This window comes from Aptenodytes patagonicus, chromosome 4, assembly GCF_965638725.1.
Source record: "Aptenodytes patagonicus chromosome 4, bAptPat1.pri.cur, whole genome shotgun sequence".
Classification (NCBI taxonomy): domain Eukaryota; kingdom Metazoa; phylum Chordata; class Aves; order Sphenisciformes; family Spheniscidae; genus Aptenodytes; species Aptenodytes patagonicus.
The window spans coordinates 28,529,630-28,555,657 of record NC_134952.1 but is presented as its reverse complement, the minus strand read 5'-3'; the positions used below and the strand labels follow the sequence as shown (position 1 = coordinate 28,555,657).

Genomic DNA, 26,028 nt, shown 5'->3' with positions numbered 1-26,028 from the left:
AGAGCTTCAGGCAATGGCTGTTGAGCCTAGAAAAAATGAAGCACTGATTCTCCCTTCTTTCCCTGATAATCCTGAGAAGAAATTCCTTTTTTCCCTGAGTAATATGTTAACATTTATTTTATGCATGACTTCTATGCAACCTGCCAAACTTGGGCAAATCCTATGTGGTAAATGATCTCACTCTAACATTTGTCAAGCTACATATCCTTAGATTATATATCCTTACAAACACAAGTCACTATTGAGAAGGTTTAAGATACAGTTCTGCTGTAGCCATGGGCTTCTGGAAGTGAGAAAGAAATCCAGTTGTCCCCTTGCTAATGGCACTGCACCGGGTATGGCAGTAGCTCAGTGCTGCTCATCGGTGTGATGCTGCAGTGTCACAGCCATGCAGTGCTCTGGCATGAGTTGTCTTAGGCATGGGCAAACTATCGTTCCGTATTACACAGAAGAGGGTGGATGTGAAACCTGGCCTCTTAGAAATCCGCAGAAATATTTCAACTGAATCCTCAGGAGAAACAGTATCCCCTGCAGGCAAGAACAAGACAATGAATACTGTCTCCTCTCGTGCCTTAAGGATTTGAGTCTAAAGAAACATATGACAAAATGGTCAATAAACAACGATGCCCTGCTTTCTTGGTGCCCAGCAGTTTGAATGATTTTTCTGACCTTTAAGAGCATTTCAAACAAAATAACCAAGGAAAGAGAGAGAATTTTACTTAGTTTCTTACAGTCATCCCCATTTTCAAAACTTATTAATTGGTTTCAGTAAGTGGTCAAGAAGGGGCACTGCAGAAATCTTTCCTGCACATTTGTTCTCTGTTACAAGCCCTTTCACTCCCACATAATTCTTATGTTTGAAGCACAACATACCTAGTTTTCTAGGAGTCTTTGCTCAGTCTTTCCAACGCTCCTCACCCAATGGGTGGGTGGTGGATGTGCCTCCCCTAGCATTAGCCATGTAAAAGCTAGGAGTTCTCTCTAAACATAGATTTAGGGCTTGTCTATAGCAAATGGAGGGAGGAAGGTAGCACCATAGACTGATTCATCCCACCTTGAAAGAGATATCTAAGGTAGGTGGGATGAAGTGCTGTAGAGACGTCTATGTTACTGCTTTAAAAGTGAGGAGTGTACACGAGTAGTTTAAAGAACATGACTAAGCTTTGGATGACTGGTCATCTTGATCACTGCACACTAGTGAGGAGGTAACAGACTGCAACTGTTTCTGCCTGCAAACTGATGACTTTTACCCCCAGGCCTGAAGTGACCCTTGTTTAAATGAAGAACAAGTTGGGCTCCTGCCTCTATGTGGCACAATCAAGGGTTGAAACCTTAACTTTTAAAGGATTATAAAAAACAAAGCTGAAGTGTTCCCATGCATGAACCACCCAGCACCACAGAGTCACACGTAGATCCGGCACTGGTAGTCAGAGAAATGCAGTCAGGTTTAGGCCTCAGTTTTTACTGGCAAGAGCAATCGTACATCTCTCATCCAACACATGGGCACAGGTCTGTGCTCTAATACATTCCAGTAGCACAGCCTGAAAGTACATGCATCAGAAATCTGGATGCAGGTGAGTTGTGGCTCCGGCTAAAAACAAATAAATAAAAATTAAAAAATCTACTGCTTAAATAAAGTACAAATTTAGTTGCTTCACAGCCACAAACCCAGATACTAACGTGTTCCAAATCAAAATTGAGGTGCTGGAGCGTGTCCAAAGAAGGGCAACGAGGCTGGTGAAGGGGCACAAGTCTTATGAGGAGCGGCTGAGGGAACTGGGGTTGTTTAGCCTGGAGAAAAGGAGGCTGAGGGGAGACCTCATCGCTCTCTACAACTACCTGAAAGGAGGATGTAGCGAGGTGGGTGTCGGTCTCTTCTCCCAAGTAACTAGTGATAGGACGAGAGGAAATGGCCTCAAGTTGCACCAGGGGAGGTTTAGATTGGACATTAGGAAAAATCTCTTCACCGAAAGGGTTGTCAAGCATTGGAAGAGGCTGCCCAGGGAAGTGGTGGATTCACCATCCCTGGAGGTATTTAAAAGACGTGTAGATGTGGTGCTTAGGGACATGGTTTAGTGGTGGACTTGGCAGTGCTAGGTTAACGGTTGGATTTGATGACCTTAAAGGTCTTTTCCAACCTAAATGATTCTATGATTCCAAAATCTGTGCCTGGCATCTGGATCCTAATGGCAGCTTTCTTTTCTGCTTTGAATCACCCCAATTCCATTGTCAAGCTAGAGAGCATGCTAAGCTTCTCTGAAAATCGAGATCCCAGTGTGCTGTGCCCCAGTGAAGCAGCAGGACATCAAATACAGCATTTGTGTCCCACCCAGGGCCTGTTAGATTTGTACCACCAGCACAGCTGAACACTGGGTTCATTTGTGCCCTCAATTAAATCCCCCCCGCTTCCCTCATGGTAAAGGCATGCCGATATAGGGAAGATGGTGAAAAATGCCGTCATATGCATCCTGCTGGATGCTACTTTTGCAAGGACGACCATCATTCTGGCACTCCGCAAGGACCGACCTGAGCGACAGTATAAGGAAGGCAGAGGGATTTGGGGGAGGCAGGGAGGTTTGGTTTTTTTTTTTTTTTTGGGGGGGGGGCCCGATAAAAAGTCCAAAGCGAACCAGAAATGCCACCCAGCCGAGGGGAGGAGCCGGGGTAGGGGCTTGGCTCTTCCCTGGGCCGAGCCTGGCAGCGCGGCAGCGCTGTGCCAAGTGGCAGCCGGCTCTGGCGGCCGCTCGGCCTTGAGGCCAGCGCGGCTGGGGGCCCCCGCGCCTGCCGGCGCCGCCGGGCGGAGCGCGCGGCCGGGCGAGGCGGGGCAGGGGCAGCGGTCGGGTCGGGTCGGGTCGCTCCGGGGCCAGCCCAGCCCACGGCCTAGCCCAGCCCGTCCCGCCGCCGGGGCAGCGAGGGGGCGCCGCGGGGCAGGCGAGGGCCGGCGCCGCGCCCCGGGGCCGTGCCGCCCGCCGCCGTGCCGGAGGGCGGCGGGAGCAGCGGCTCCGTCCAGGCGCTTCCGGGCGCTCCGGGCGGCGGGGGAAGAAGGAGGAGGAGAAGGAGGGGTGGGGTGGGTGGAGGGGAGGGAGGGAGGGAGGCCGCCTTTTTTAGGAGGGAGACCCTCCTTCGCGGCCGCCCGCTCGCAGCCATGGCTTTGAAGGAGGCGGGCGGCAGTATCCTGCCCATCAGCGACATGGTGTCGGGGCCGTCGGGCTCGCCGTTCCCCGAGGTGGTGGAGCTGAACGTGGGGGGCCAGGTGTACGTGACGAGGCACTCCACGCTGCTCAGCGTCCCGGACAGCACGCTGGCCACCATGTTCTCCCCCTGCCGGGGCGGCCCGGCGGCGGCCCGCCAGCTGCCCAGGGACAGCCGGGCGCGCTTCTTCATCGACCGCGACGGCTTCCTCTTCAGGTACGTGCTGGATTACCTGCGGGACAAGCAGCTGGCGCTGCCCGAGCACTTCCCCGAGAAGGAGAGGCTGCTGCGGGAGGCCGAGTACTTCCAGCTGGGCGACCTGGTGAAGCTGCTCTCGCCCAAGGTCACCAAGCAGAGCTCGCTCAACGACGAGGGCTGCCAGAGCGACCTGGAGGACAGCAACTCGCAGGGCAGCAGCGACCGGCTGCAGCGGGCGGCGCTGGACAAGCGCTCGGGCTTCCTCACCGTGGGCTACCGCGGCTCCTACACCACAGTGCGGGACAACCAGGCGGACGCCAAGTTCCGCCGCGTCGCCCGCATCATGGTGTGCGGCAGGATCGCCCTGGCCAAGGAGGTCTTCGGCGAGACCCTCAACGAGAGCCGCGACCCCGACCGCCCCCCCGAGAAGTACACCTCCCGCTTCTACCTCAAATTCACCTACCTGGAGCAAGCCTTCGACCGGCTCTCCGAGGCGGGCTTCCACATGGTGGCTTGCAACTCCACCGGCACCGCCGCTTTCATCAACCAGTACAGGGACGACAAGATCTGGAGCAGCTACACCGAGTACATCTTCTTCAGTAAGTGCTGCTCGCGCCCTTGCCGCCCCCCCCCGACCCGTTCCCGGGGGGTGCATGGCGGTGTGCAGTTAAAAGTACATCTGCACCCGTAAACTCCAACCCTTGCTGTCCCAAAGCAACATGTAGCTCGAGAGAAATCGGGGCTGCCCCCTTTCCCCTCTCATTCGGCGCTGTCACCGCCACAGTTCAAATTTTTTTTTGTGCGTTGGGGGGGGCGGGACAGGGCTGCCTAATGCCCCGTCCGGAGCGCGGCGGGGGAGCAGCTCCCCCCACTCCTTGGAGCAATCGGGGCTGCTCCCACCTTTCGGTGCCGAGTGTGCCGCGGGGAGAACCAGTCCCCCCGCACCGCCTGCCCCGTGCCGGGGTCTCCCAGGCGGGCGTCGGGCCGGTGCCGGATCAGGGGGCTGCGGCGGCGGGTGTGGGGGGGTCCTAGCCCCGCTGGCCGGGCGGGGGTGCGGGCGAGGTGCGGGCGCAGCGCTGGCTCCGCCGCGGAGGGTTGCGGCGCTCCCTCCCAGCGAGGCGGTGCAGAGGTTGCAACGGCGGAGCCCCGAGCAAGGAAGGGTTTTAATATTTTATCGCTGCGTTTCCTTCCCGAGTGAGCGCACTGCGCCTGGGCACGGTCTCCCTGAGAGAAGGGGCAGCGAGGGCACAGCCAACTTCCCGAGGAGCAAGAAAGAGTCTGGCTCCAAGGGAAAAAAAATGGAAAACCGAAAATAAACCACCCCGTAGCTAGTACACAGCTCCTAAGCGACTGCTAGTTGGCTGTGGGTAGCCTTAAAGGTTTCAGGTCACTGGCAAATAGGAAAATCGAGCGATGACGAACGAGTTTCAGTCTGGCAAAGTATGTTGTGCTATGTAGGGCACTGGCTGGGCAGTGGTTTTGGGTAATGAAACCGCAGCTGGATGGACAACACCAGCCCCTGGCAGAGATTTGTCTTTGGAAGGCAGAGGCAGCCTTAAACCTTACTGATGGGTTTGAGAGTTGAGTAAGGCTGTGGAAGCGAGGTGTTCTCCATTCACTTCTTTCTTCTCCTGCCTCTGCATGGTCTCACGCTCCCTGAGCGCAGGAGGGATGCTTTGGTAGGGCATCTGCCTGCCTCTGTGGTGAGGTGGGAGATGCAGCCTCTAACTTCACCAGTAGGGCAGCTAAACAGAAGCAACCTGTTTTGTGTGCAAAACTGGACCTAGGCACGGTATTTGGTAGAGGAGGGAAGCGTGAATGGTTTTCTACTTGGAGGAGAAATTAATTAAATAGTTTACATTGCTGTATATTATATAGGTGGAGACCACCCTTTGCTGAGCAGACTTAAGTACTTCAAATCAATCTTCAAAACTATATTAAAACAGTTCTTGAAGATTCCTTGCATAACCTATCGCCAGTCATCTTTCATTAGGATGTATAAAAACTGAGCTGTAGAGGAGCTTTGCATTCTTCTGGGTGGACTTTTAGCAAGTATTTTACATGACTTTTAAATCTCCTTTCAAAGAAAAATGGATGTACTGATTTTCAAAATAGTAGAAATTCCTTATTGTTATTATCAAGACTATTAAATAGCCTGTTCTGCTCAGAAACAGATTTTTAGGTGCCTAATTATTTGTGTGCGTTTGTGATACTCATAATGTTTTGGGGTTTTTGTGTGTGTGTGTTATGATGAGGTTGCTGTATAGAACAGTGCTCTAATTCAGATCAGTGTTCCAAACTAATCCCTGGTGTAATACCACTGATCTATGTGGAATAATGCCAGGGATGAATTGGATGTTGTACATCATGATTTTTTGTTTTGATTTTTAGTCTTCCGGCTTACAATGTTGTGAAAAGTAAAATAGTTAGTTAATTACTTAAACTGATACAGTTAATTGAAAATGTATGTTTTTGCTTGATGGTTTTGGGTGTGGTGGTTTTTTTTTTACTTCTGAGTATAAAAAATGAGAGAAAAGTACGTTGAAAAGATGGGGAGCATATTTTCACTTTGGTTGCTTGTTATGCACTTAGCAACCTTTTTGTTTAACAATTTTATACATTTTTGTATGAAATATAGCAACATGGAGACAAACTTAAAAAAATCACCGAAACGGGAAGAGAAACAAGCAAAATACAATGCCTGAAGTAATGCTTTAGTTTCTTTGGGTTTTTTTGTTGTTTGTGTTTTTTTTTTTTTTAAACTGACTAAATGTCCAGTTGATGGAGACCATTGATAAAACAATACATTATTATTATTATTATTATTATTATTATTATTATTATTATTATTATTATTAAATGCCCTGGTTGGATTGGGTGCTTGCTGTTGCTTTGCCGGACTGCTGCACAAGAAGCCATTGAAGGGAGAGGAAACCTTGGAAGCCTTAGTGCTCTGCACCAGGGGTGAGAAGAGTGGACAGGGTTACTGGCTGTAGGCTCTCCAACAGGATTTGCCAGGACTGTATTCCTTCCTCGCTCATAAACAGAGCTTAATACACAAAGAGAAGAGCAGTCATTCTTCAATTTATTCCTTGCCACGTGTCGCCATGAACCCTAGAAAGGAGGTAGTTTTTGTTGGGAGGTTGCTGATTTCAAGAGCTGTCTTGGACAATGTCCAACCCTGGGCTGTGCCTTACAGACAAAAATATAAAGGCAAAAAACTTTGGAGAGCCTATTCTGGTTTTGGCCAGTGTCTGAGACTTAATTTGGTGTTAGTGGAGAAGAAACCTAGTTTTCTGTTCCACTGGAAAAAGCCCTAGCTGCATCTGCACTTGTTAGGCACAGCATCAGCATCTGCAACCAGCAACTATATTAGTTGTTGGTCTGTAATTCTATAGCAGCCACACAAACTTCTCTTTCACCATTTCTCCTGAGGACTTGTGGACATACCTGTTTTCTAATAATGGTAGATAGCAAAGCGATTGGAAAAATATGTAAGGATATATACATTCCGCCCATTTCCTTAGGTCATATGTAGCTGAATGAGTTTCTCACCGAGAGCTACTAAGGAATGTTTGAAGGCCAAAAGTGGCCTTTAACCTGTGGTTTGTGGAACAGATTTCAGGTCTGTTTCTAGTATCTCTCAAACTTCGGTAGGTATTTTGAGCTGAAATGACCACCTATCACTTTTTTAAAAAATTGAAATTATTTTTTCTTAAACATTACTGCAGATGAAATTCACCTTGGATACTACACATATATTTACTTAATTTATGGATTTCTTAATATCTAGAGATGGATTAGTTGTTGCAGACTAGTTCTTATTGAAGAACCAGAGGTCGTTTGAAACTGCTTACCAGGAAATAATGCTTCAGCCTTTGGCAACATGTCCTGACAAGTACAGAGACTGACTTTCCTTCTTGGTATGCATAATTCCTATAAAAAACATGAGGTTCTTTGCCCCCAGTGGTGTGCAAGCTCTCATGTATGCAATGACAGCTTCATTTGTCTACATGGCCCATTACAACAAGGCCAGAATTTAACTTGCACCTTGCATTGGTGGCTTAGTTCTGAAAAGTGCTCACAGATCCGTTCCACATGCCTGTTACAAATCCTCTCTCTTAATGGTCAATAAAAGGAGTAACTTTTAAAGTGGTATTGAAAAGGCTCTACCACAGTGTACCACAAACTTTTCCCTTTTTTCCTCCTGATAGCTTGGCTCCATGCCTGAAGGCTAACAGGGATCTTTAAGCTATTGAAGCTCTCACCTTAGCACATGTGAGGGTGACTTGGGTCAGTTAATGTGACAGGAAATGCATATGCAGTTTGGGAAAGAGGCTCAAACTCTTTTGCTGCTTAGTTTCAAGCTGCCATAGAGGACCGCTGATTCATTACCTGTTGGTGCGCGATAGCTGATGGCCTTCACAAAAGCTGCTTCTAGGTGGAGACAGGATACTAGAAGTAAGGAGACCTTTGCTTCACATGGCTGTAGGTAACACAACAGACCTGTTAGCTGGTCCCTTTATGAGGAAAGGGTGCGATTTACATTTTTAAGCTTTTGTCTTTTTTTTTTGTGGTTCACTGTATCTCTCGGTACTGTTGTGTAATGCAGGATTGCCTGTGCATGCTATTACTATTTTTTTCTTCTGTAGAATCTAATTGGTCTTAATGGATTTTACATTTAACATCTGCTATGCAATCTGACTTATGGGTGTTGAGAGCATCATGCTCAGCTAGAAGCTTTCTGTGCTGAACTGACATGTTTATTGTAAGAAGAATGCAGTAATACTTCGTGGAAAAAAAAACTTTGACACATATTCTGTTTTGACACTCCTGTTTCACATGTGACATTTTCTGTTTCCTTGTCTCCTGTTTTTGCTTGTAACAGGTGACATTTGCATGAATTTATGGTGCTTATTTTCCACTTGAAGTCATAGCACTGAGATTACATTGGTTGCTGTGGAAATTGCCATAAACAAGTGATAATAATTTCATAATCAGTGGGGAATAAGCAGTTGGAAGCAATGAACTTTTAGGAAACAATATGGTATTTTGAAAAAAAACTCCACAAACAACAATAAAACCAAACTCAACACCCCAACAGCAACAAAAACCACCAACCAACATTGTTTGTCTTTGCAATAAAAAAGAGAAAACAGAAGGTGGCACTTGAAACATGGGGAACAAACAAATACATAAAATACTTTGAGATGTTAATTGCTCTGTGAATGCTAAATCCTGTTCGACATCCCACTGGGATAGCGAGGAGATGGTGGGTCGGCAGATAACCCTAAACTGCTCTTCTGAGGGCAGAGTGGTATGAGAGCCATCCTGCAGGTGGTTTCTATGACCATGCCAAGCTGCTCTCCATCCATCACTGCTTATTTGCTGGAGTTTTTGCTACATGGAGTGTGTCTGTGCTATTTTATATGGAACAAATGTATCTGAAACTTGCTAGGCTGAGAAGAGAAAGGAGACCAAGACAAAAGTAAAACAAGGGTATTGCTTCTTTCTGGAACGTTAAGGTGAAGTTGGACAGTTTACTTTGAGCCTGAACCAGAGCCTTAGAGTACAAGTTTTTGGTAGTACAGGAAGACAAGAAGGATTAAATCAGTATCACAAGCACAATGTAGAAAAGCTTCAGATTTCTGACAGTATCAAGATCTAGGAACGTTGTTTCTGGTAGGACTATTGAGCAAAGCCCTTTAAAGAGAGATTCTGTAGGTAGTCCTGTGACTTTAGACTGACATAAAACTTCAGGATATTCTGCCTCATGATTCCCGCTCAACGCTAATACAGTTTAAAAATACATAAATAATAGACTACTCTTTATCTTGTCATTCTTCCAAAATGTATGTGCCTGAATGTAAAGCGATGACTGTATGCTTTGATTCATAAATTACTAATATGAGAATCTTTCTTATGCCACCATTTGACATAACGTGTGATAATCTAGACTACTGAAACTGGTATTCTGATTTTAGTCATCATTTTAACCCAGAGACTCTATTTGAGAATAATTTTAAAATGTGAGATTAAAAAGAAGTTTGAACAAATTAGGTTTTTTAATAAATAATGAAAACAACCTGCATTCCTCTACAACTGGTGTAAAGACACTGCTGCAGTAAAAAAACTATGCCAGGAACCTTTTGATTTTTCTTTCGCTTCGTTAGAAATACGTAATACAATGACTTGTGATCAGATTTTAATTATTATATTCAGTTTCTGCTCTTATTACAATAAAATTATATTTTTAAGTACTGTAGAGCCACTTTAATAGTTGGAGCTGAGGATTGGAACTGTTGTGCAGTATTTTGAAAGTAAAATTAGAGATTAACTGAGAAAATCAACTATCCTGGATATTATATACTGGGATCAATACTAGATAAGCAATAAGCACATTGATATAAGCAGCTGTTATTTCTTATGTCGGGAAATGGAAACACACTGGTTTTGATATTATCCCAGACTGGTACTACTTGTGGATTACTTGGGAACAAAGTAACAGTGTTGGAGAAGCTGACTTTGCTGGATCTGTAATATTTTGCAGGAAAACTGCTTCTTGGTGTCAGATCACTTCATACATTTTTTCAAGGATTTATGACGGTAGTTGCAGGGAAATGTTTACTACTCTACAGTAGGATCAGCAAATAATATTTTATTTTTTCTTTATTGTCAACATGAACTTCCAGTTATCTGCTGTTCAAGCACAGAATTTATGTGTACAAAAGTGTTCCGTATAATACTGTTCCAGGCACATGATTTAAAATTAAAACATTACTGCTAATGAAATACATTTTGCAATATATTTGCTTTCTCAGTATGGTATGGCTGGTATTTCACTGCTGGTTTTCTCCTTTGCAGCAAAGACCAAATTTGTTATACTGTGATGAGAATTTGAGTGGCAAACAAAAATTCACTAAGCATTGCACCAAGAGGGAGTTCATCGATTCTCACATTATCCTCTTTCTGCCACAGTTCCACCTTTAAACGTAGATCTCCAGAAATGAAAAACTGCTCAGGCAGCTTTCATAGATGTCAAAAGTAATATGCTATGGGAATGAGAAGTGGCAGAAAGAAAGGCTCTCTTCTTCGTCCGGCTGAACATCAGCATGGCCTGAACAAAGCAACCAGAAGTAATCGGTCATGTTTTGGTGCGTTATCAGTTTAAGGGCGAGATCTTTGCTGAGCCAGATACCTAGATGGGCAAAGAGGGAAAGTGTGTAAGGTGGTGTGCACCCATCTTACGCCTCTGGGGTCCTGGGCTGCGCGAGACCCGTGTGGTGCCCAATGTAGCTCACAGCCAGCTTAGCATTGCCCTATGTTGTCTCAGCAGCTAGGCAGATCCTGGGTGTCACTGCAGGAGAAGTGAATAGCATGGCCATGCTTTGGACTTCCCCTCTGATTTTCTATTTCCAGTTTTGGATTCCTTTACTGCCAGAGTCACGTTAAGAAGTCTGTTACAGAGTTGTGTTGACCAAGGTCATGTCTGCAGGGCTTTTCCATGCCACAGACTGATTATTTGGTTGGTGGTTATTTGACTTGGTATAATTGTTGAAAAAAGTTGGAGTCACTATACCAGCTAACATCCTAACCTGGCAAGCAGAAGATATTTTTATATCCAAGGATGATTTTATTTCATTTCTGCTCACAAGATCTTCATTTTTTTTCAAGCAGGTGGAGTACTAATGGCACTCGCAAATCATGGCTGTTTTATAAACTGAGCCACTGGAAGTCCACTGGAAAATCCTTAAAAAAAATTACCAGGCAAATTTCATTTTGCTTTAGCAAATCAAATGCTTCTTGATGGATTTCCTGGAGAGGTTGTTCACTCCAGCTTGATGAAACTGCATGTTCTTTTTGAGAAGAGGTAAAAATTACTTAAAATTCATATATTGACTAAATGTCAAAAAAGTGCTATGTCTAAAACTCTGGTGAGAATGATAATTTCATTTAAGTACTTTTCTTTAAATATTTTGTGTGATTTTTATGTTTTATTTTTAAACCAGTAATCGCCATTGCACGTTTAGCTTTTGCCTCATATAAATTCAGGATTATTCAGTGAATTTATTCTTTTTTTTCTTTGACCTAAATGGGATTAATCATATAAATAGGGACTAACAGTGTGTGAAACTCACACTCGAGTCCCATTCACAGCTGCAGGACAGACCTTCACTGGGACTGAAGCAGCAGATAGTCTTGGGCTAGTCTTTCACATGAAAGTGGAATTCAAACTACATGAGTGATTATTTGGTGTCATAACTGTTTCTAGTACACGTAATCCTGGCAGGAGGTAAGCAGTGATGTTTTGTAATTTTCATGGCACTTGAAGAAACTAATGGCATTCCATTTTGGTTGCATTTTATCAGGTTGTGGCAACAAACTTGTCATGTTTGTTGCATTTTGACAGTTTAGCTTCAGAAGACATTTAATTAACGAGTGCATCTGGCTGCAAGGTATCACTCCGTTTATATCATCGCATCTCTAAATATTTTCAGGACTTCACCACACATGTAAAAACCACAGTGGTGTTAATGACAGTTTCATGTTTCTAGCAACAAGATGAATACAATGCTTTAAAAATGTTTATGCAAATATTATTTCTTCTTTATGGAATGACTTCTAACTTGATGCTGTCTGTCCCAAAGTTGCTCAAAACAGGATTCAAAGATAGGAAGCAGTGTATTTACCCATTCTTCACCCTGTGGGGCCTGCCTGACCATAAGCAGCATCAGGACTGCTCTCAGTTACAGCTAGTGCAATGATTCCTTCATCAACATTTTGCAGCTGAGAGTAGGTGGGTCAAAATTTAGTTGTTCCCTTTCTCATTGCTCCCCAGATGCCTGAACCCTATGGCAGGGGCTCTGAGCAAAGGAGGTGTGGAGACAGGGGCTGCCGCCTCTGGGGGACTGCCACCGCCTCTGGGCTGCGTGCACATCAGGTTTGCTTTGTACTGCTCGAGTCATGTGCCCTGTGCCTGACCTGTTTTCTGTTCCAATGACATGCACTTAGTGAATAAAGAAAACTAGAGTGGCTTATAGAATAAAAAATATTAGTACTTCCTTTTGAAGGGAATACTACAACACTTTTTAAAAAAATACTATGAATAAGTCAATCAAGAGACAACAACTCAATCACAAGTGCGAATACACATGGCAACGACAACTAATGCATTGAAGTAGATATGCTGCACATCTCTTTGGGGGAAGAAGGACTGGGCTGAGAAACTGAAGAGAGAAATCAACACCATCATTAACTTTTATTAATGAAATTAAATATTCCAGGTCTTCATTTAGCATACATTCAGTTGTATTATACTTCATACATACAGAGATGTTCTCTTTGCATTAGCAGAAAGATATGATTCAGAAATGAAATCGGTCAGTATATTTTATTTTTTACATAAGCAAACAACAATAACCTTCAGATGCATTTTTATCTTTTCTCTTTCATCCTTACTGGGTTTTCCCTTTAGTAGTATTAACAAATATTCCCAAAGAGAGATGGGTTGGTGCTCAGGGACTCTTGTCACATTTTGTTGTAAACAGTCTCCTGCAACTTAAGTTAATAGTGAACTTGTTTTACATTTTATTGAACATAGATGTTTAGAGGTTCTTGTAAGGATTACAACGATGTCAGTGTATTCCACAGAAGTTATTAAAAGTGTACTATCATTCCAAAGGCTTTTTATCAGTGAATATTTTATATATGTCTCAGGTATCTGTGAGGCTCTTTATATTTGTTTAATAATAGGAGGAAAAAAGGCCCAGAATTGCGCATATATATATGTTTATATAAATAAATTGTGTGCAAAACAGTTACTTTCATAATCTCTTACTAACAGTTTAATTAAACCAGATTTTTTTTTTCTGTTACTCAAATCCCCATTAAAACCACCATACCTGCAAAACTTTGAGAGTAATGACAAATGTCTATTTTGTGTATACAGAAGTATTCTCTAACATTTCTGGTTCTTAATCCAAGGTTCTCTCATTCTCATTGAAACTCATGAATACAAAATAATATGAAAATCAACTACAAAAGGGTTAGAAGGCAGATAAAATAAGTCAGTAAAATGGAGCGCCAACAATTTAATCAGTGTAATGTGTAGATAATACGGTGGAGAAAGACTAAAACTAAACAATACTTTTTGCTAGTTTTTCTTAATGAACATACTTTCTTTCCCTTTCTTCTCACGGTCACCCATTTATAGCCAGTCACTTCTCACTATTGTTCTCTTCAGACAGCTGTTACTATTTCTGTTGTTAATGTCTACTGTGGCTTTTGAGCTGATCTGAAACAAAGCGGAGGCATGGCTACTCTTGCTTTTCCACCTATTTTTGTCTCTTTCCAGTGTTTAGGAATATAAATATCACTCATTCCATCCTAAAAATACCAGTATACAGCCTTATAAAAGTGTGATCAATATTGTTGAAGCTATGTGGACTTCGGGGGAAAAAAAAAGAATAAAATAATTCAGCTATTTATGATGCAAGATAGAATGGGACAGTTGTTCAAGTAAGGTTGTGTCCGTCCTCTCTTACTTCCAAAATTTTGGCGTCAAATCCCACACCTGCCTTTCCGAGTGACTTACCCATTTGAAATACTCCTTCTTCGGAGCAGGAACTGTCAGCATCTGTATGGGTAGATAAGCCTTATCATATTAAAAGGAGTAAACCAAAATTACATAAGGAATATAACTAAGACCACTGTAATTCGCAATCCTGCTTGAATTTTTACTTTCCTAGCACCCATAGACTTTAACTTTCTCTGTTAGCAATCCCTCAGAAAGCTGTGCATATTTACCTGTTTTAGTGTTGTCATAGCTTGCAAACGTAAATTTCTGATCTTCGCGTTGTCGGTTTGTCTCTGGGGATGTAATAAATGAATGTAATGTTTCTAAATGTTATAAGCAGAGATAGACAAAGTCTATGTGTGTGTGCTCCCCAAAAACCATCTGGAGTAATGGCTTCAAAATAATCCTGTAATTCTTTAGGATAGAAGGGACAAACTTTTCAGAAATGTTTCAGTTATTCAATATGTGATATTTTGAGGGCTACTGAAACTTTTGAAGTTTTACCTCATAACCTGCTAAGTTTATATCTTCCTATGGCTTTTAGCTGCCTAGTAGTCCAGCCTCCAGTCATAACAACGCTCATTTTTATTCCTGTCCCTTCAGTATTTACTTTTTCCACCTGCAGCTGAAGTAGTTTGGTGTCTAAATTGGTGGAATTATGCCCCTAAATAATTGCATCTGTGATCACATTTAATTACAGGAAGAAGAGTGCGCTTGAAGTAGAGGAGATTAGGTTAAACACTGTCTGTCTAATCAGATCCCCGGTGACTGACTTCTGGCAGTGCTTTCTTCCTAAATCCCATTGCTGTGGATGCGACGAATAAAAGCTGCGTGGCCTGTGCGAGTCCATGTCTTCAGAAGGTGGTTTTGCTTTTCTGGTTTGAGGGGTACCAACACGGACTTGGGAGCAAGGCTGAACATCGTTCATCCCTGCCAAAAACATGCGTGGGCCCCACAGTGCCTGTGGGTGGGCCTGGCTTGGCGGGGCCTGTGGCCAGGCAGGGTTGCGGGGAGCTGGAGCCCGGCCCTGCTGCAGCCTTGGGGACTTGTCGGCCGCGGGGGGCTGAAATGGCGCCCTGGGCAGAGTATGGGGAGCCTCAGAGGGTGGGTCAGGGCCAGTACAGCCTGGTGGTGCCCCCTCGGGGCCTGGCACTGCGGTGGCCACGTCTGCTTTCTGCGAATACCAGCAAATAAGCCAAGATCTGCGTCCTCCAAGGACCTCTGGCCGGGCGCCATAGTCACGGGTCTGTGTCAGGGCCTTAAAATACCAGGGCAATGATTTGGGGTGGGGTCTTTCACAATTTCCTGAACTTTTTATAACAAAATACACGAGAAATAACTCCTTGAGTTATTTTTATACAGGAAAAGCAAGGTGTTCTTGGTCAAAGACAACAGTAAGGCAAGAGTCGCATCTAACTAATACGTATTCAGTGGCATGGCGCAGTATTTGCATTTCTGTGACCATGCTGCTGAAGTGGCGTAAATTCAATAGTAATCTTCAATTTAGTAAAGTTAATCTAAATATTCTTTACATTTGGCTGCAAAATATGGAGGGAGAAGAGCGCCTGTTCTAAGCAATTGGTAACCTGGAAAAAAATACATGGGGAAAAAAAATTTGACTTGCTTTTTATACTACCTAAAAATGTTTTATTTATGATTATTATTAATGATGTGACGGTATGCAAGCCTTTCTATATTGTCACACTTACAATGCATAAAAGGTACGAAGGAGCTTGGGGGGTTGCTTAGCTGCGCTTTCTGAAAATGGTAAAAATATTCTGAAGTTTGAGAAGATGCACTGTTTTCTTTTTAATATTTTTAATGCATGTTTTTGGAATTGGGGTTATCCTCTATCATCAACAGTGAGGCTATTAGCAAAAATAGTTGTCCTTTTTAATGAACCATATAACGAATCACATCTGAGAATGAGTCTAAAATTGACCTCCAAATCAATGCTTGCCATCTTGAATGTACTTCCAGAAAATCCAGCCAAGTTCAGTAAGAATTTCCATTTGCTCTTTGAGTACCAGGCAAGCAGTAGGGATAGACGAATTTAAGTTTAGGCTGCTGGTTTGGAAAATTTAATTCTTCTTATCGTCTCCGTGGCTGGCAATAAACTGCACTTGTGTGCTTCTTCCTTATCCTGTGGTTATATTAGAGGTTTAGCAATACAGAAATTGACATTTTACCAAAGTTCATCTTGATTAGCTCTCAGTCATTAATTTGCTTAATTAAATCAGTTTATAATAGTGAAAGCAATAGTGGTAAAAGCTATTTACTGTATTATCAAGCAGTCATATAGCAAGAGTATTGCAAGTTACTGGATAATTACTGCTGGTTCAGAGTGGGTTGCCATAATTTCTATTCAAGAAGGTATGTGGTGTTAGACTGTGGATCAGTAAATTAAGACTATTAAACGTTACCTGTGGTAGCCGTATAACACTCGCAGCTTTCAAGCTTCTTAATAGATTTACAAGTTCCTTGATAAAAGGAAAAACATTTCCTGCGTTAAGGCAGTCAGGCATTGGAACAGGCTGTGCAGCGATGCTGTGCACGTTGTGCATCCTTGGAGGTTTTCAAGACTCGTCTGGATCAAGCCCCGATAACCTGGTCTGACCTCATAGCTGACCATGCTTTTGAGCAGGAGGTTGGACTAGAGACCTCCTAAATTATCCTGTGATTCTCTTCTCTGATGTGATTTAACTTGGCATTGGCTATTTGAACTCACTTCTCAGGAAAGGAAGAGTAAACTGCTGCAGGGAAATGAAGTAGATGCTAGAGAGCTGTAAATTCTGATTGTTCTGAAAATCACAAGCTTCAAAGCCTTAACTTTATGTTATTTTTTACTTACTTTTGTGTGTCCTACTTGTAGTAAGAATTGAAAAAAATGCTTCAGGAGGAAGTTTCTTACAGGACTTTCTGGCCCAAATTCAAAACCATAGAATGTTAAATAAGCCACAGATAAGAAAGTATCTGAAAAAAATGTTTAAAATTAATTTTGGATAGCACTGTGGTTGTTGATCACATGTTGCGTGAAGAAAGAAATCTCAAAAAATTTGAAAATCACTGTTATTTAAACCTCTGACCATTTTTATTGTCATTCTTTAGGTAGATTCTGTAGGTGCTATCTGTCACAAAGGTGTCAGACCACCTTGGATTTCTTTGGGTTTTTCCCCATTTTGATATTTTCCATCAGTGGTGAGTTTCTTTGATGTGACATATTTTTTTGCTTGAGCTTTTCAGGCTCTGAATTGTTCCCCTAGCATAGCTTGAATCAATATACGTAGCAACTGCAAAAATGCTGAACAGGATTTTTTTTTTGTAGCCTAGAAAATTAAAAAAAAAAACCCCAACCATAAAGCAAACATGAACAATGCTGAATTACTTTTCACTAATTCATTGCTGAATGAATGTATAATATAAGAGCAAGGTAGTTAATTATTAGGATACTTAAACAATTTGGGTTTTTTTCTTCTTGAAATTTTAATGTAAGAATGGAATATGAGGCACTAGTAACTAGGATTATACAAAAAATGTTGGATGTTCCTCTTGCTTTTCCCACGTTACTGAAAACATTGTTGAAGCAATGCATCTGGAGACTTTTTGCTGTTAAAAATTCTCTTATGACAACAAACTAAACCAGAAGTATTGCTTGCATTGATTGACACCTAATAGATAAATATATAATCATAGAGAAGAAGCATAATAACAGATCTTGAGACAGGTCTTATGTCAGTTGTAGGTTGTCAAAACACTTTCGATGTCAATGAAATTATGTCAGTTGTGCCTGGTAATATGTTTTCTTCTCTAAAGTTATTCTCCTGGGCAAGGCATGTGTTGTTAAGGTACATTTCCACCAGCATTCATGGTGATGGAGGGATTGGGCAGACTGGTACTGATATCCTTGTTACGAGCTCACCTACATCGACTTAGAGAAGGTTTTGATGTCTTGATGGTGTTAACTAGTCTGTCCCTTTATGTCCACATTAAATATGATACAAAACTTACGTGACGCTGTATTCAAAACCCTGTGGCTTGGCTGTATTTTGCTTCTGGGAGAGTGGTGGAGATGGGTTCCCTAGAGAAGGGAACCTGAGGAACAGCAGCCACAGGGTTTCAGCACATCCCTTCTCCTCCTTCTAAGCTGGTGTGGTGACCTAGCAGCAGTGGATCACGGAGCTTAACCCCTCAGTGATTTGCATGGGCTGCCTCATCATTTCAGGACTTCTTTCAGGCTCTTCTCCAGACTTTAAGTGGTCTCATAACTCTGCTTATGTCTATGTCATGAGCTACAAGCTTTTCTTCACAACCTTGAGGGCCAGATAATTGCTTTATATTTTTGAAGTTAAAGCCTGAAATTCGTGTATGATCATGTGAATCAGGAGCCTAGTATCTACTATGCTATGTTTTCACTATCTTTTCAGTGCCCTCTTTCCACCCTTATTTGTAGACTACCATTGGAACTACGTTAGTAATTTAGCAACAGAGTATTCCCAAATATTTCTTAAATCTAATATATCATAATCTTAAATCTATGCATTATATATAATGTATATATATTTATCTATCTATATTTAGCAATCTAAATATTTAAAGAAAAGGCATTAGCTAGATTGTGATTATCCTGGCTCAATATTGTAACTGAGTCATATTATGGTGGCGTGGGAGGCACATAAAGTTCTTTACGAAAAGTATTTTTCCTTATAATGTTATTGACAGGCTTTGAATACTTGGCAAGATACTTTATTTCTTTTTTATAATATCCATGAAATAGATGATTGTACCAATATAAATCAGAATGGTATTGGCATATCATATATAATTGTCATTATTTTGTACATTTTAAAGTTAAATACCTCAGTGATCCGTGGCAATTATTAGAATGTTTGGAATGTTGAAATAGTTTGTTTTACAGTATAACTTGCAATACAAAAGAATTCCTAAATTATTTTACACAAACTAAGAACTGTTTGTTTCATCTTGGTTCAAAGCTTCTTGAAGTCTTTGCATTCAGTTCAGTGATTTCATATGTATATGTAAAGATCCAGGGTATATACAGTTATCAAATATAAATATTGATTTAGTAATCATTTTATGTAGTGCTAAATCCTACATCAAATACATAAGAATTATGTTATCAAGTATAGAAGATTATACTAAAGTAACTCTGCTTTTTGTATATTCTTCTTTCTGAGTTATACTTTTTAAATAGGATTTTCCCTCCACATATTTCTCTTTTAAGACTGTGGTGTTCCAATCCTTATTGGATAGGAAAGTAGTCTCACTGCCACATAAAGCACTTTTCTCTTTACTGTCTTGTTCTCTAGGTTAGCAGTGTTTCTCCAGTATTATGGGAGACAAAAATTACTATATTTTTATTGGGATGCAGAATCTTGCTATATGGACTTTCAGAGTCATTGATACAGCTTATATTCTAAAATGGGTTTTGCTGTGATGAGGATGATACAGAATATCTGCACCAGCCAAATAGTATATAACACTGTCTTGCTACAGTTCTGGAAAGTAGACTACAGTGTTACCTGAGTACTTAAAAGCCTTGATTAGCACAGTGGTAATATTGAGATTACAACAAGTTGTAGCAATAATAAATAATATAAAGGTGTTTATAATCATTGGTCTTTATGACAGCTCTGCAAGTTTTGTAAAATTATCATATCTGTGCTCCGTTGGCTCATGTCATGTGTGCTTAACTTCATCTGTACAAAGGTGGTCCAAGTGAAACAGATTAAATCCTTTGCATGTTCATTGAACAATTGTAGGTAATTGCACAGGACACAAAACAATGGAAACTTGGGGCTGTGTGGGCAGGAGTGTTCTTGGAAGACGAGAGGAAATCTTCAGCTACTACAAATGCAGAGGCAAAACTCAAAAGTTCCTGATGTTCTGGTCCTGCAGACTGTCTGTTATGTTGCAATGCTTTCCATATAATGTGAATTAGAGAATAAAGTCATGAAGTTTGTAAATTTGCAATAAAATATGTGGTAATTAAGAAAAAGCTCTTTTCTACCACGAGATTCCTCCCATTAAATACTGTAGAATTTTATTTTTAGTTTCACAGAGTTACTCCAAATGAGGCTACTGGATCTAAGGGCTCTGCTGAGCCTGTCTGACATGACACAGTGCAATCTAATGGAAGCCATTGCAGTCTATCAAGTTAGGGAGTTTCCTATAAAAGGGAGGGCTTATGTGTGTTCTCATAAAGTAGAATGACTAATGTTATGAATATGATGTGTAGGTGTTCAAAACGTTTGATGGAAGCCGATAGAATTTCACCTGCCACGTTGCAAAGACTCTTGTATCTTTTTTTTCATCTTTCTTTGTTATATTGATTTTCCACACTAGATGGCAGTGCCTTAGCAGTAGTGCATGATAGGGGGACTGATTTGATTTGTCCGGGGGGGAAGAAATCCTTCTGGTTTATGTTTCCTTTTACATACGTAGCTCAAAGAATTGTAGATAGCAGACTGGATTATGATTAGCCACAGATGGATGGGCAAAGGAAGATGCAAATTATTTCCCCTCTTCCTTTGTACAGATGAAAATCTATTCAAGCTGATCGAACCAGGATTGCATTGGCTGTAGGATGAGATGAACTGGGGCTGTGTCTCTGTGCTGTCCCCAAGGAACTGTGTTCATAGAAACTTCTCATGAAACACTGTATTGAGTTAGAGCTGAGAGCGCATCCAGACTCTGAGCAGATTGCCTCACAGTTTTGAGCCATATGTTGTCTATACTGAGAAGTCAGTGAGAGAAAAACACAGCTTCCTTCTCTTTCCAAGAAAACCAGGTGCTGGAGAGGTGGGGATGGAGAGCTGAGAGATGATGGGGTGCACCTAGATATTGCTGTGTTAGAGCTAGAAGATAGCCAGGGCATATACGCGCACCTTTGAGCTGGGATGCACTCCTGGATTGCATGTTAGGTGAAAGACTGGAAGTTTACTAACTTGAAGTATTTTGGTTAACCGAAAAGTCTGTGAAACTCTGGTGAGGACTGAGGGGAGATCATGATTAGACAAGTGGGCTCTGGAAGTAAATGTGTCAGTAACAGGCAAAAGCTAAAAGCTGGAAGCTTGGAATTGAAAATCAACTTGAAATTGTGATATAATGTTTGAAATTTATGGATGAGGTCCTTAAAAACACAAGGTTATTAAAACAAACAAACAAAACCCCCTTTGTTACTAGTTTTTTGAGTCTCTAATGTTCATTCTTTCAATCTTGTGTTCATAACCTTGAAAGAAAACCTCCACCTAATCCTGTGAAAGGAGGAGATAGGAGTTTGAAAACCAGCAAATATCAATAGACTCTGCAGTTAAAATAAAAAAAAAAAAAGTCACATAATATTATCAGGAGAAATTAAATACCTTAAAAGACAAGTAGCAGTAGAAAAAAGATAAAGAAAAAAGAGGCCTGACATAGGAATGACTGATTATATGAGAAACAACTGAAAGAAAGAAGGTATAAAAGAGCCTGGAAAAAAAAGAAGTTTCAAGAAGTCAAGAGCTGTCAAAGAAATAACTTTCTCCCTCTAAAATTCCTGAAAAGTCTCTTCATGGTGGGGTTTGCTCAAAAATAAGATCATTGTTTCAAGTTTCAGTCCAATTTATACTAAACGGGAGGTAAATTTGATGTAATACCTTAATCTTGCTCACTGGAGTTAAACATTTTAAAATCAGGAAAGCTCTTGCCCAAGGCTGGGAAGAATACTGCCATAAATACATTTTCTTAACGAAAATTTAACTAAACTTGGTGTCCCCTGTGACCTCACTATATGCAGCTTCTGCCTTATTTATTCAGTTTTACTTTATTTTTTGCTACATCCCTACTGAATGAGTTGAGTAAAAACAAATTGAAATACAGGAAAACAAATTTTCTCTCACTCATTTTTACTGGATCTACCGTAGTAGCTGAAATTTCATTAATACTGCTGGAAGGAATGGAGGCCAAAGGAATGTTTACCACAACATTCACAGAAAGTGACTCTTTTTGCAAAATACGCCGCAGTTATTTGCTGTCATTTTTTTGCATGTCAGAGAAAGTGATAGTCCTGCCTATGATTTATTATATCATTCTGCCAGAGCAGAAGATGCAGATGGCTTGCTATAAAAATGCAATGCAAATTATATTTGATAGTGCCACTTAGATGATTCCTTATTAGTTAGGGGAACCACCAAATGGAAGTTGGAATTTGTCAGGAATTTGGTGCTAGAGAGTCAGCCTCGTGCTTGGGGCAGTTATGTGGGAGGTAGAAGTTGCCAGTCCTTTAAATCAGAAAGAACAAATGGTTGAATATAGACCTCCCACCTCCCAGATGAATTTTCTAACCACCAGGTTAGGTTGTCAAGGGAAATACCTATTCACTTTGCAACAATGATTTTTTCCTTTCTGAATTTGAATATAAATATCTTGCCTTGAAGGTTTTCATAAAACAGAAACTTGTTTTCTAATTAGGCTTCTTCACATCAGTAGGAAGCATGACACATTTGTTTGAGGAAAAAGGTATGAGGTGTCTTGAGAAAAAATGAGTATTTACATGAATAATATTATGCAGAAATTTGAACTCGGGGAGGTTTGGTGTTGGGTTCGTTGGGTTGTTTTTATGTTCGGTCTTGGTTTGGTTATCTTTCATCTTGTGGTCAGATGATAAACTGTGATTTTTCCTTTGTACAGCTCTTTGGGAAGTCTGAGAAAAGGAAGTCATATGGAGAGTAAGTGAATTCCTTCCAGAGTTTCAGTCTTCCTCAGCACGCAGTTTCACAGACTGTACACAGTACAGTGTACACTGTACAGTAGTACACAGTATTCGGAGATACAGGGACCCATTGGGTACCCCAGTGCTAGGCTTTCTTTATCATTAACATAATAGCATTTTCAGAGACTCCTCTAACCAATCTGTGTAGTATGCAGATGAAATTCCAGTTAAAAAGAAGAAAGGTAATTTGTAAACTTTTAATGTAAGTACCGAAGGAACATGACGTCTATATTTTAAAAATAATTGGAGAGTCTCATTAAAATCTGATTATCTCATCAGTAGTTCTGTAGCCGTTTTCACTTTTTTTAACAGCTATGCCCAGCACTTTGGGAAGCAACAGGAACCCTCTTCTTTTTGTTCATGCAAGCCAAGAGCAACTCGCTCTAATAGGAGATTTTTATCTTGCTCACATGGCAGTTCTGATTAGATCTGAAGAACAAACGAATGACAGGATGCTTCAAACCACCCAAATGACTTGTCTTTACTCATATCCATGATATAATTGTAAGCAGTAGGTTTGTCTTCAAGAATCGGGCTTTGTAAGCATAAGGACTGCCCTTGTTTGTTAAATGTTAACACCCATAATTCAAACTTTATTTCCTCAAAAAGGCAATGTGCTCTTCCAGACTATTTTCTTGGGTTTACTGTGGCTGTGTCTTCAAAAAACAAAAACAAACAACATGTCAAGTCTGTCCAGTTTTGGTAATCTGGCATTCATGAAGGAAACATTCAAGATGTTCTCTTTAGACAGTGTTGCTTATGGGTTTGTACTACTGCTTCTCCTCCCCAATAATTTACTTGCCTCCTCCTGATTCTGAAATGTCATCTCCACAACAGGAGCAACAGAGTTGCTACTCTTGCTAAATTAATGTTAGCATTCCTTGTTGCAACTTTTCTGCCGTCCAATCACTTATTAGTCAAGTTTTGCGGATTGCACTTGAATTACTCCAACCATCATCTGGAAGATACCGTTCTGACTCGATGGACTTGGGAAAAGCGTTATTTTCCTATCATAAATTCAATTTTGAATGGCTTTTCTTGTCATACTCTTGCAAAATATTCATTAAGCACTCTTCCTTACTTGGACCTATACAGCTTTTTTCTCCTGTTGCCATCATCTTTCTCTTCAGAGGCTTGTAAATGAACTCATTATCCTTTCCACTGTGATACCATTTTTCTTTTACCTTTCTTTTCTCAGTTTTGATTTTTGTGTGCATTTTGAATTTTTTTTTTTTTGCTGTTACTATTAAAGTCCACCAGTGTTTTGTCCGTTCTTTTTTTTTTTTCTGTTTCTTTAATTACCTTTAAGGTTTTTTTTAAATTTAAAAATCTTTGTTTCCTTATACAGTTGCTTCTAAGCAGAATACATTGTTCTACCAGCAATTGAAGACTATGTACTCGTGGGGTTTTTAACATGTAGTCCACTCAATTGCGTTTTATTTCATTTCTAGCAAAGTTAAAACCTTTAAAAGACAGAAGCTTTGGTTGTTTCTTAATTGTCTTTGTTTTCTCATCTCCATCCTGGCAGACATACGGAAAACAGCTTGTTTCCATTGTTTCCCTTGTTTCTATTCCTTAACTATTACTTCCTATGGTCACCTGCGGTTCCAAATCAATGCAAGTTCTTTGTGTGGCATAATAGAGATAAGAGCTTGGTATTTTCTTTATAAAAATGTTTCCTTTTTTCCTTCCAATTCATGTGTTTTAAAATAGGGGCTGAAATACATGATTTCACTGTTTAAGCTTTCTTATTTTAGTGCATTCATGAGTAAAATTCTGCAACATCCTCAAAATCCTTCACTTCCATTTACTACTTCTGGTTGCTGCCGTAGATTCAAATCCTCAGTCCAGCTGAAACCAAGCTGGCTGCTAGAGAGAAGATTCAGATGCAAGTGGAGAAGTGAGAAACTTCTGCTATAGTCTGCAGAGCTTCTGTGAATATGGTCAGCCAGGGGATCTACAACAGTAGCCAAATTAGCATTTTTCACGCTATCATTTTAACTGCCCTGGATTAATCACAGAGCCAGTATGCTTAGTCGGCGACATATGCAGATCCCTTGCTGTGTACATGAGGATGATTTCTCATGGGATGCAGACTCTTTTCTAAAAAATTGAAGGAAGGAGCTGATGGGCAGCAAGATGCCTCAGGATGTCTGAATTCCCACCAACCCAGCTCTCTGGTGAGTGTTTTCCCACTGTACAGGCAGATGCTGGCAGCAGGTCCAAGAAGGCGAGTGTTTGGCCCTCTGATTTCCCATGCTTGCTGTGGCTACTCCTGTCATTCGGAAATCCACATTTAGGTGTCCTTTTCTTATTTAGCAAATGCCTATTTCCTTCAGATGGAAAGCAGTTATGTTACCTTTCTATATGAAGACCTGAGCACTGACAGGACATACTGCTCAAAGGCACCAGCCTTGTGGTAAATTGTGGCTGCCCTTACAGCCCACAAGTAGTAAAGCTTTATGCATTTTTATTTCTTAAGACAGACACACACGCCAAAAAAAAAGGCAAAAAGATGAAATAACAGCTATAATAAGATTTTAGAGTCTATATTTTTGTCCATTTTGTTGTTTGTTACATGTTTTAAACTTTCTGCCTCCTTTCAGAGATTCACCACGATTTATGTAAATGTACTATATAATAATAGCAGCAAAAGTAGTGAGGTAGATTTATGTCCTTCCCACTGTTAGAGGCAATAACTTATAAAACTGAAATGCAATAATTTCTGTGCTAATGTTACTACATAATTATGTAGTGAATTTTCTTCTCTTTAAAGAAGTCTCTAAGAAATTAAAAGGAAAATGGCTGATTTTGCCCAACTTGAAAATTATTTTATTAAAAAAAAATCACAAAAAAGGCTATCCTAAAAATTAATGTCTATTAGCTATTTTTCTTCCCCATCCTATATTCTGTAGATTTGATTTTCCAGTTTTAGGTGTGTAATTTTAGCATTGCCTCACAGTCATTTTAACTTTGAAATTTAATATTAAAGTGAGTGTTTATGGAAAATACTGTTCTCTACAAAGATGACAAGAGAATCAGGAAGCATTAAAATTCAAGACGAATTGTTTGAGGGGGAAGGGGACATCATATTCAATCATGCCATGTCTTAAGAAGTCAACAACAAAAGACACAGGATATTTTTCTGGAATGATCACGGCACGGAGGCAAAAACAGAACTGGCATTTTAATCTGAATATCCAAAATTGCTGGTCCTGAGGAACCCAGTTACCACTATTAAAATTATTCTTTTTCTTACTTCGGAAGCTGGTTGCTGACAGTCTTCGGTTTG

The 26,028-nt window shown here is 41.0% G+C and overlaps 1 protein-coding gene across 1 annotated transcript in view; it reads left to right on the top strand.

Annotated features, from left to right (window-relative positions):
* The first annotated feature begins 3,116 nt into the window (after positions 1–3,116).
* Positions 3,117–26,028, top strand: part of KCTD8 (potassium channel tetramerization domain containing 8) — a 98,544-nt gene continuing 75,632 nt past the window's right edge. The window contains exon 1 of the mRNA XM_076336186.1: positions 3,117–3,989. Coding sequence (XP_076192301.1) covers positions 3,146–3,989 — 844 coding nt within the window. The 5' untranslated portion in view covers positions 3,117–3,145. The remainder of the gene's footprint in view (positions 3,990–26,028) is intronic.